Genomic DNA, 10,071 nt, shown 5'->3' on the forward strand with positions numbered 1-10,071 from the left:
GTGATATATATACTACATTATAACTATACTAAAATAAATAGAAGGAAAGTTCTCAGAAGCTGGCTAAGCTAAGAATAGAGAAAGAATGATAACAAAGATCTGTGTCTCAGCAGAGAGCGAGAGCAGCTCTGCCGTGAGTGGTCAGTAAATCCAAACATCCACAGGAGACCAATCACGGATCCACCTGCTGCATTCCACAGCAGCAGATAACCATTGTTTGCACTTTGTTGCTGAGGCCACAGCTTCTCAGAAGGGGGAAAAATCCCAAGAAAGGTTTTTTCACAAAAGATGTTCTGTGACAACAACCAACCTGGAGACCTCAGGCGTGACGGTCCATGAAATCTGCCCGTGGCACACTCACCTCCACAAGACCTTTTATCATCATCCTTTCCATCCAGACCCTTTCAAATCCCAGACTCCCACAAAAATTGCTGAATGCCCCTGTGCAGGCCCACGAGATGGGCTGGGGGCTGCAGGCAGCCCACCCACACGGGTTGTCACCTACCCCGGGGCCAGGGCTGTCCCCAGGCTCCTCGGCTTTAATTCATCTGATCATTCCTGGGTCCACAGCTCTGCCATGGATAAGGAGCAGATTGGGAGGGCTTGGCTGTGCTCCAGGAGGTGGAGAACAGTTCTGTGCTGGGGTCTGGAGGCTGTAGTGGGGGTGTCCTCCACACCACCCCCATCATGGCATCTAGTTTTCTGGCCCACGCTGACCTACCCTGCCTTGTCACAAGCTTTGACAGCCTTCTGTGGGTACTTCTGTCACTACCACCACCCCCAAAAAAAAGTGTGAGAGAGGTTGGTGTCCCCAGATCCTGCCACTGCCAGGACTCTCCAGTACAGCACCACCTCCAGCATCTCCCCACCTACCACCAGCACCCAGTGGCCCCAGTTTTCCCACTCTGGCATTGCCCTGCCCCCTGCTAAAGGCTGAGCTGCCTCTCCATGTTTTCCTAACCCTGGGCTGGGACCCTTTGGGTGGCTCTGGACAGAGATACTCGCCCTGGTCTGCAGCAGGAACTGCATGACTTGTCTGGCTCTACTCAGCAGTAATGAGAAGCTAATGAGCCTGGGCTGCACCCAAGAGGGCAAGAACCAGTACCCTGATTGTGTGAAAATTATTTGTGAGGAAAAAGGCAAATCCTATCCAGAAAGGGACCAATAGTGCAAAGAACTGTAATTTATTGTGCAAGAATGGCAGCAGCGTGCTTCAAGCACCAATTTGGGAGCAAAGAGTTTCCAGGGGAGTCCTTAGCACTGCAGGGCCACAGACACATCTCCAGTGGGCTAAGCCTCAGGGAAGATGATGAAGCCAGAGAAGATGCTGTCAGACCCCTCCAGCCCCACCAAGGAGTTCTTCTCTGTAGGTTCCAGCCAGACAGACTCATTCATGGCCATCTTGAGGACCACGCCACCCGTGGTGACCTGGAAACTGTTATGCACGTAGTCACAGAAGGTGACCACCCTCTCGCCCCTGCTGCCACCCTGGCCCTTTTTGATGTTGAGGCACAGGTTGCCGCGGGAGGTGACGTGGTAGGTGAAGTAGTAGGTGCCGGGCACGCGGCAGGTGAAGCGGCCGTAGCGGTTCTCGTAGTGGCCCTGCTCGTTGGTGAGCACGCGCTCGAAGCGGATGGGCTGCTCCCGGCGCGGGTAGGAGCTCATGACCCTGGCGGCCGAGAACCCGGACTTGAAGGTGACCTTGTAGTCACCAGGTTCTCCCACGGGGCCAGGCGGTCCCATGTTACCTGGTAAGCCCTCTATACCTGGCATGCCAATGGGACCGACCTTCCCAGGCTGTCCCGGTGCTCCTGGGACTCCCAGCTCCCCTCTCCATTCTTCACTCTGGCCAGAGGGCCCTAGGAAAGAGGAGGAAGAGTCATTGTGGTCACAGCCAAGCTCCATTTGTCTGCAGAGAGGGAGCACGAGCAAGGAAACCTGTGCTGGGTGTGGGCCAGTGGAGACCCTGCCCAACAGGCAGGTGGGACACACCTTGCTGTCATCCCCCTCCTTCCCCAGGTTCCTTGGGGTGCTCCATCATCCCCACCTGACAAGACCTCAAAGAACTGGTGGAAATGGGTTGCTTTCCCAGGACCACGTGCCCGGCACTATGTTTCTCTGCTCTTGGCAGTCACAAGACAGTGTTTTACCCACCTGCAGCCTCTTCCTTACCTTGCTCACCCTTTGGGCCATCCTCCCCATCCCTGCCATCGCTGCCAGGCTGTCCTGGTAATCCTGGGATGCCCGGGATGGTGCCATGGGTCCTGCAGAGCGTGGCACTGGCAGGCTGCCCTCCAGCCAGGCAGAGCAGCATAGCCCACATGATCCACATCTGTGGGAGCATGGAACGGTGTTGGGGGCTTCCCTGGGTGGTGGGAGGGCTGGGGAAGGCACTCTGAGCTGCTCTGAAAGATGGTGACTGCAAGCAAGTCTGGGTAATACGATCAGGGAGGGAAAACATCCTACTGCAGAGCCAAATTCACTGTCCTGCTGGCCCTGGAGCAAAGAACCATAGCCCTTGGGCAAGGCAGGGTCTGCAGTCTCTTGTCATTCTTAAATCCCCAGTTTCCAAGTGCCCACTGCTTCAGCCACATGAATATTTGGGACAGGTTATCTCAGAGATCTGATGTCCAACGTGGCCATGCTGCTGCCTTGCAGGAGAAATTCCCCATCTCATCTCAGGGCCATACTTGCAGGGCAAAACCCTTACCCAACCACAGCAGTTTTGTCATCTGCAAGGGAACAGGCCATGCCTTCCACCAGCATGTCTAAGGGACAGTGCCAGTCCTTGAAGATGGCAATGAGCCCCCAAACCTCCCTCCTCCATCCCACCGGCTCCCCTTGTGACCTGCCACACAGCTGCTCAATGCCAGAGGCATTTCTGTATCTAACAAGCCTCTTGGGACAGTTACCCGGGCTTCCATGCCTGGGGTCTGACCTTCCTCCTGCCCTTCCTGCCCGACTCCTTCCCCCAGATCCTGGTGTGGGTGCATGTGGATAAGCACTGGGCATTTGGGGGCTGGATCTGGACATCACAGCACCCCAGCCACAACTCCCCCATCCCAGGTGGATTTTCCCAGTGCTGAAGCTCTGGTGCCAGCAGGACAAAAGATTGGTGAGTTGGATCCTTCAGCCACAGCCGTTCTGAACTGGGTGCAGCAGGAACAAAGACCGATCCACAAGCTCCCAGCCATCAGAAGACAAGAGCTTCTCAGGGCAGGAGAGCACCCCCAGGGCACCTTTCAGACTGATGCACCTTTCAGTCCCTGATAACCCTTCTGGAACTCTGCCATCTCTGCTTTTATGTTTTCCTTCTTCCAGGCAGAGCAGGAGGGGTCAGGGTCCCACCAGCACCTCCACCACCCCCAGCCCAGCACCTCCACCCCCAGTTTCTCTCTGCCCCAGGCCACAGGGAAGTGCCAGCAATGCCGGTGACTGTCACCCTGCCAGGGTTGGGTTCCCCACGTGCTCCTGCCTGCGGGGGGAACCTTGGGCTCAGTCTTGCTCTTACCTTGAGCGCCCTGTTCATCAGGTGGGGAGATGGAGCGGGACACCCCAGCGTCCTGCTCAGAAATGCCCGAGAAGAGAAGCAGAAGTTTCCTGCAAGGGCTATTGTGAAAGGATCTGGGACACATCCCCTTTTTATCTTTAGCTCCTGTCCTTTTTCTGTGGCAGTTTCACATCCTCCACAAATGCTGTTGTCAGCTGAGCAGGACAAGCCATCCCCAAATAGCACCCCGAGCCCCTCCAGCCACAGCTCTGCCCTGCAGGGTCCTGCTCAGGGGTGTTTGCTATGAGGAATACTCTTTGGAGCTCCAGATGAGTTTAAGGTAACCCAACAGAGCTGCAGAGATGTGCATGCACTCAGGCAGCACCCCTCAGGCTGCTCCACGTGCTTCCAGCTCTGCAGGCCCAGGGGATGCTGCAGGGTCTCAGCATCCATCACCTTGAGTCCGTGCCCCTCCTAAATACTGTGCATGGGAAGTGATTCTGCCCTGTGGGAAAAGCATTCCCTGCTTTGGCTATGGCCTTGTGGAAGTGAAGTACAGGACATTTGGAGAGGAGACTGCCTTGTTCCACCCTTCAATGTGTGACACCAGGAGAAATCCCTGCTGGGTTTTGGTGGGCTCTGTGTCCACCAGCTCCTTTGGTTTGGCTCAGGAAAGCCAGAGTGCTTCCCCTGCCCCATCCTGGTAGGGACCCCAGGGATGTCCCACTATGGTGTTGGGGTTTCCTTTGCAGTCTGTGCCCCTGTAGAGCTTTGGAGAAAAGGGGAATATCAGGGTCCTGCTTGGATGAGTCTTGGTGCCCTCTTGATAGGGGCTGTGTGGGGACACAGGAACCATCCCGTTCCTGCAGCAGCCAGGGGTCCCACCCCCTGTGCAAAGCCAGGTGTGGGGGGCGGTGGGGTGGTCTCTGATGCTGGTGAGCCTTGGTGGTCTCTGGTGCTGATGCCACACAGATGGCCAGATGTCACGTGCACAATTGTGCACACCACATAGAGGAAACAACACACTACACCAGGTGCACTGGGGAAGGTTTTATTGACACTTTCCACAGCCAGGTCATGGCAAAGAGGCTGCTGCAGCCTGCTGAATCTCAGGCAGCCCAGGTGGGGAGGGGAAAAACAGGGAGACCTCTGAGGTAATGTGGGGTTAGCAGGGGGGATGCACACGGCAGTGCCAGCAGGACCAGGAGCTCAGCACCATCACTCTGGGTGCAGATGTTGCAGATGTTCCTGTTCCCCCTGTGCAGCAGCTACCAGGGCTCAGCCCCCAGACTGAGGGGGGGTCTGGCTGCTGGGCTCGATGCCCTCCCTGCAGAGAAACTGGGAGCAGCAGGAGAAGCCCAGCAGCGAGCAGTGAGTTCAGGGCAGGTAGAAGGCGCTGGGGTGCTGGGGTGAGCTCTGCTGATCCTCTAGTCTGGGAAGAGCAGGAAGCCTGAGAAGATGCTGTCGGAGTTGGCAATGCCCACCATGCCGTTGTAGTCATTCACTCCCAGCCAGACCTCGTCGGCAGCAGCCAGGTGGAGCAGCGTCCCCCCCGAGCTGACCTGCACCGTGTTGGTCCTGTGGTCGCAGAAGCTGGCCATCCTCCTCTCGTTTTTGTGCAGGATGACGCAGAGGTTGGCTGTGTGGGAGCTGTGGAAGACGAAGTAGTAGACCCCGGGGACCCTGCAGGTGAACTTGCCCGTGGCAATGTTGTAGTCGTGGTTGGTGTTGGTGATGACGTTGTTGAAAACCACGGGGACGTTCTTCAAGGGGTACTGGCTGGTCTGCCTGGTCACTGAGAACGCTGACTGCAGCTTCTGCATGGAGGTGCCTGGCATTCCCGGGGGGCCGGCAAGGCCTGCCGCCCCAGGGATTCCCATTGGACCAGGGGGCCCAGGCGGGCCAGGCTTGCCTGGAGGGCCAGGGGGGCCTGGTGACCCTTTCATGCCCTTGGGCCCTAGCTCTGTAGAAGCTGGGATACCTGTGGGATGGTGGGCAGTGAAAGGGAGTCAGTGTCAATGGCAGGATGTGGGGAGAGGCTTCTCTAGCCCCTTCTTTTAGGCAGAGGAGTGCTGTTGCTTCTTCCACCTGACTACAGAGAAAGCTCTCCACATCCTGCAAACCCAGGCAGACCAGCCATTGAGGACTCAGTGCAGCCCTGCAAGAGCCCGTGTGGTTTCCCTCTTTGCTCACTCACCTGGCTCCCCTTTGGCTCCCTTCAGTCCATCCCGGCCATCCCTGCCTGGTATACCTGGCATGCCTGGCAGACCTGGAGCTCCATAGCAGCTGTGAGGGTCCTCTACAGTCACAGCAGAGCCCACATTCAGGAGGAGGAGGGTGAGGGCCAGATAGAGCTGCTCCCAGAATCTCTTCTCCATTTTGGTGTTCTGTAGCATGGAAAGTGAAAGAAAGGGCTGGAGTGAGGGGTCACAGCAGCGTGGCTTGCAGGACATGGAGAAAAGGAGCCTGGATATACCAGCAACACTTGGATGCCTTGCGTGCGTTCTCAATGTCCCACCTATACACACTGCAGGACAGTGGGGAGGTGGATATGTGGAGATGGGCCCCAGGCTCACCTCCAACCCCAGGGCAGCCCCCGATGGCACAGTGTGAGTTGGACTTTCTGTCTGGATGGAGCCATGAGGTCTGAGGTACCCTTCCTTGGCCAGCCCCAAGCCCATGGCCAGCCCCCAGCCCTCTGAGTGCAGTGTCCCCAAACCCTGGAGATGCACACACCACTGCAGACTGTCACCCTGTGCTGCACCGAGGCTGGAACTCCCTGCACACATCTGACCTCCCTCTCCTCCAGCAGCAGCCTGACTGTCCTGGCTCTGTCCATCAGGATCAATCCTTCCATCAGCTGGTCCATCCTGTGTCCATCACATGTGCGCAGCCCGTCAGTGCCTCTGCCTTCATCCTCTCCTCCTCCTCTCTCTTTCACATCCTCCTCTCATTATCACCCTCTCCAGCAATGTGCCACGCTGCTGGACCCCCAGTCCCACCCTCGAGACAGGGACCCTGCAGCCCCTCTTACCTCTGGTGGGGACAGGGCAGGGATGCCAGGCTGCAGGTCCCGCTGGGCGTGTGCTCACTGCCAGCAAAGCGCGGTGGGCGCGGCTCCCCGACACCCTCACAGAGGAAGTCCCAGAGTTAGGAAAGGGTAAAGGGCCCTCGTAAACACGGAACCCGAGCTGTTCCCAGCCAAATTTCACATCCTCCTGCCTGATGCTTTCTGCTGAGACAGCACTTTCTTGGCTCTCCAGCGAAACCTGTACTGGTGCCACTGCAACAGGAAGGGCTGCAAGGAAAGAGGTGGGGCACAGCTCAAAGAGATGTGGCACAACTCCCCAGTGCAGGGAATACCCCACCCCAGATCCCCTGCTTTCCCTCTTACTTCCCTTGTTTTTGAGCAGAAGGGCAGCTTGGGAGCAGAGCCAGCCTCCAGTGGGCTGGAGATGCCTGTGGCACTGAGGGGCTGCTGCAAGGTCACTGCCTGGCTCTCATGGAAGATGCTGCACCCCTAAATAGGACTGGGAGATGCTTCCCTTTGAGAGTTTCTGATCTGCACCCTTCCCCATGCCCCACCAGGTTCTGCTGGATGCGGGACTCGGTGAGGCCCCAAGATCCCTCACTGGGGTGTTGCACCCTGCAGGTGACAGAGCCTCCTCCTCATTGCTCCAGGAATGGGAATATTTGAGTGCCCAGTGTTTGTGGAGCAGCTCCCCTGAGGAGCAGTCCCAGGGGGTGGCATCTGATGGCAGCTCCACCGACATCACCCCACAACCCCATCCATGTCCCAATGTCCCTGTCCCTCCTTGCTGTAATGCCAGAGGACCACAGCTGCCTTCTGCCTTCCTGGGAGAGTCTGGGTGCCAACTTGGGACCCTGCAGGTGAGGTACAGGATCTGCTGCCTGTGTTTTCCCCTGCAGGACAGTAACCTTGGGCTCAGCAGAGAAGGACACACATAGCCCTATCCCAGATGTTTCTTATTCTTCCCTGGAAGTGTAAGCTCTGATTGGACACTCCATTCCTCCCTGTCCTTCTGCATTTGCAGTACCAGGGGCAAGCTGGAATCACTTCTCTCCCTGGCAGCTTGGGAAGGGGTCCAGGATATTGATGGTTCAGGGAATATGCATGAGTAGAAAAAAAACCCCAAGGTGTAGTTGTAGAAGAAGCATTTATTTATACTGATGGGGAGGTTGTGACAGGATGTGTCCCAGTGCCAGGAAGGCTTTTGCAGTGGTTAGTGGAGCAGAAGCAGCAGCAGGCAGTGATTTCCCACTCAGGAGCAAAGAGCCACAGCTGGTGACAACTGGGAGTGGAGCTTGAGTGCCCAGGAGGAGAAAGGGATGAGAGTCCACAGCCTCCAGGACAGTGCAGGCAGGCTCAGCATGGAGGTGAGCGCTGCAGTGGTGACCCACAGCTTGGCCAGTTGGGAATGCACAGAACATTTCTGGATGCTCAGCCTGCAACCATCCCCATGTGCTGTGGCACTAAAGCCTCCCACACACCCAGCGGGGTGCAGCCAGGCGGGCAGACACCCCACGATGCTGTGGGAGTCCCTCAGGCTGTCTCTGGGGACACCAGGAACCCGCTGAAGACGCTGTCAGCCTCGGAGCCGCTGTAAATGGAGCTGCCCCGGACAGGGTCGGTGGTCAGGAACACGTGGTCACCCTTGGCCAGGCTCAGCACGCTGCTGCCCGAGTTCACCTGCAGGATGCCGCGGCTGTTGTTGTCGCAGAAGCTGACCATGCGCTGCCCGTTCTTGGTGATGCTCAGACACAGGTCTCCATTGGACACCACCTGGAAGCTGAAGTAGTAGAGCCCGGGAATGCTGCAGGTGAACTTCCCAGTCTGGGGGCTGTAGGAGTTCTCCTCGTTGGTGATGATCCTGTCAAACACCACCGTGGTGCCTGCGCGAGGCGGGGCCAGCCTGGAGGCGGAGAAGGCGGGACGCGGGTGCTCCAAAGCATTGCCAGCCTGCCCTTTCTGCCCCGGTGGCCCTGGCAGCCCTGGCATCCCCCGAGGGCCTGGCCGGCCAGGTGAGCCACGTAGGCCTGGTGGGCCAGGATACCCTGGTTCACCTGCATCCCCTTTGGATCCCTTGATGCTAGAGCTCAGTGCTGCTCTCCCTGGGGAGAAGAGGGGAGGAGAAGGAGTTCATGCCCATCTGGCATCTCCTGAGCTGCTCCCACAGCCTGGGATGCTCTGACCAAGAGGCTCCCGGGCCCCCAACATCCCCAGCTTCCTCTTACCTGGCTCTCCCATGTCACCCTTCTGCCCTGGCCTCCCATCACGGCCAGGGACTCCAGGGGAGCCATTCTTGCCATCTGGTGCCCTACAGACTCCGTCCTCCAGCAGGGCCATGCCCAGCACTGCTGCCAGGATGCTGGCTGCCAGCAAGAATCCAGGGTGCATCCTGCTTCCTACAGCACAGGGATGAATTGGGGATGGAGGCAAACACACACAGACACGCAGGTGCCCTCATCAGATGCATCCACAGATCTACTGAATTGTCCAGCATGCATAACCGGACACCACATGCAGGGAAGGGTTTTGAGGCTGTGTGATCCGAAATCACTGATGGCACTGAAAATCTCTAGCATGCCCATGGGATTGGAAAGCCCAGGACATGGAGCATGGCACATACCCTTTCCTCCATGTCCTGGGCATGGGTAGGGGCACCTCAGATGCCTGTAGAGGATGTTTATTCCAGTTTGGGGGGAGAAGCACTGCTGTGTGGGGCAGTGGCCCCATGGGATAGAGAGCACAAGGGAGGAAAGGATGCAAAGACACAACAGTGCTAAACGGGAAAGGGGAAAAGGGCAAATGATATCCAAACCTCCAACATGCAGAGCTGGGAGAGAGGACATGGATCTATCCCAAAATCGGAGCTTCTCAGCCTGGGACAAGTCTGCAGAGCCCAGCAGTGTCCACAATCACACAGAGCAAGGACAGATCCCTGCAGGTTCCTCTTCCCCCGTGCCATCTTCTCCCTGTTTTTCTACTTTAAGCCCTTGTGGAGGGGGAAGTGAAGAACAAAGGAGGACAGGGAGCAAGGACTGGAAAGTGGTGGCAGAAGAGGAGAGTGTCCCCAGCTGTTTGTGGTGAATTACCTTGGTGCAGAGGCTGAAGACAGGGCAGTGTGAGCAGCTCTGTTTGCTGGAAGCTCTTCTCTGGGAGTAGGGAGGAAGAAGAGAGGGGTGGGGAGAATGAACTTGCATGCACTGCAGTTTGCCTGGTTGGAGAAGGGATGTGTTGAGTTTCACTTTCTCTCTAAGAGAAAGAAACTTGTTCCCCTTTCCATGCTTGACTCTGGCTTTACTGGAAACAGCTTGGTCAGGGAGAGTGCAGCACCACTGGGTGCCCAGCCTGGCCCAGCAGCAGGGGCTGGTTGTCAGTTTCTCGGCTGTTTGGGTGACTTGGAAAGGCCCGGGGTGGCCTTGGACAGCCCGCGCTTCAAAGGACGAGAAAAGGCTTCAGATCTTTTCTCAGTCTTGGTGTTTATTAATTGTTTATCTAAAAGATTTTCTCTCGGCCCGACAGAGTCTGCACAGCAGCCAGCCATGAGCACACTGAG

The 10,071-nt window shown here is 57.2% G+C and overlaps 3 protein-coding genes across 4 annotated transcripts; all 3 read right to left on the minus strand.

Moving 5' to 3' along the window:
* Positions 1-1,168: 1,168 nt before the first annotated feature.
* On the minus strand, positions 1,169-3,620 carry C1QB (complement C1q B chain). Its single transcript, XM_063176980.1, has 3 exons — positions 3,512-3,620; positions 2,173-2,332; positions 1,169-1,859 (listed from the first exon to the last, which is right to left on the minus strand). Exons 1-3 carry the CDS (start codon positions 3,527-3,529, stop codon positions 1,291-1,293), a joined length of 747 nt encoding a protein of 248 aa, XP_063033050.1. The 5' UTR covers positions 3,530-3,620; the 3' UTR covers positions 1,169-1,290.
* Positions 3,621-4,525: 905 nt separating this feature from the next.
* On the minus strand, positions 4,526-6,616 carry C1QC (complement C1q C chain). 2 transcript variants are annotated; one of them, XM_063176757.1, is made up of 3 exons: positions 6,525-6,616; positions 5,688-5,877; positions 4,526-5,471 (listed from the first exon to the last, which is right to left on the minus strand). In XM_063176757.1, the coding sequence occupies exons 2-3, from the start codon at positions 5,866-5,868 to the stop codon at positions 4,918-4,920; spliced, it is 735 nt and encodes a 244-aa protein (XP_063032827.1). In that variant the 5' UTR covers positions 5,869-5,877; positions 6,525-6,616; the 3' UTR covers positions 4,526-4,917. The 2 variants fall into 2 exon arrangements, with proteins under 2 accessions (XP_063032827.1, XP_063032826.1); XM_063176756.1 differs by lacking the exon at positions 6,525-6,616 and adding an exon at positions 6,285-6,444.
* A 1,033-nt stretch (positions 6,617-7,649) lies between these two features.
* Positions 7,650-9,727, minus strand: C1QA (complement C1q A chain). Its single transcript, XM_063176775.1, has 3 exons — positions 9,608-9,727; positions 8,747-8,917; positions 7,650-8,623 (listed from the first exon to the last, which is right to left on the minus strand). Exons 2-3 carry the CDS (start codon positions 8,907-8,909, stop codon positions 8,055-8,057), a joined length of 732 nt encoding a protein of 243 aa, XP_063032845.1. The 5' UTR covers positions 8,910-8,917; positions 9,608-9,727; the 3' UTR covers positions 7,650-8,054.
* Positions 9,728-10,071: the final 344 nt, after the last annotated feature.

The sequence above is a fragment of the Melospiza melodia genome, chromosome 26, assembly GCF_035770615.1.
Source record: "Melospiza melodia melodia isolate bMelMel2 chromosome 26, bMelMel2.pri, whole genome shotgun sequence".
NCBI lineage: Eukaryota > Metazoa > Chordata > Aves > Passeriformes > Passerellidae > Melospiza > Melospiza melodia.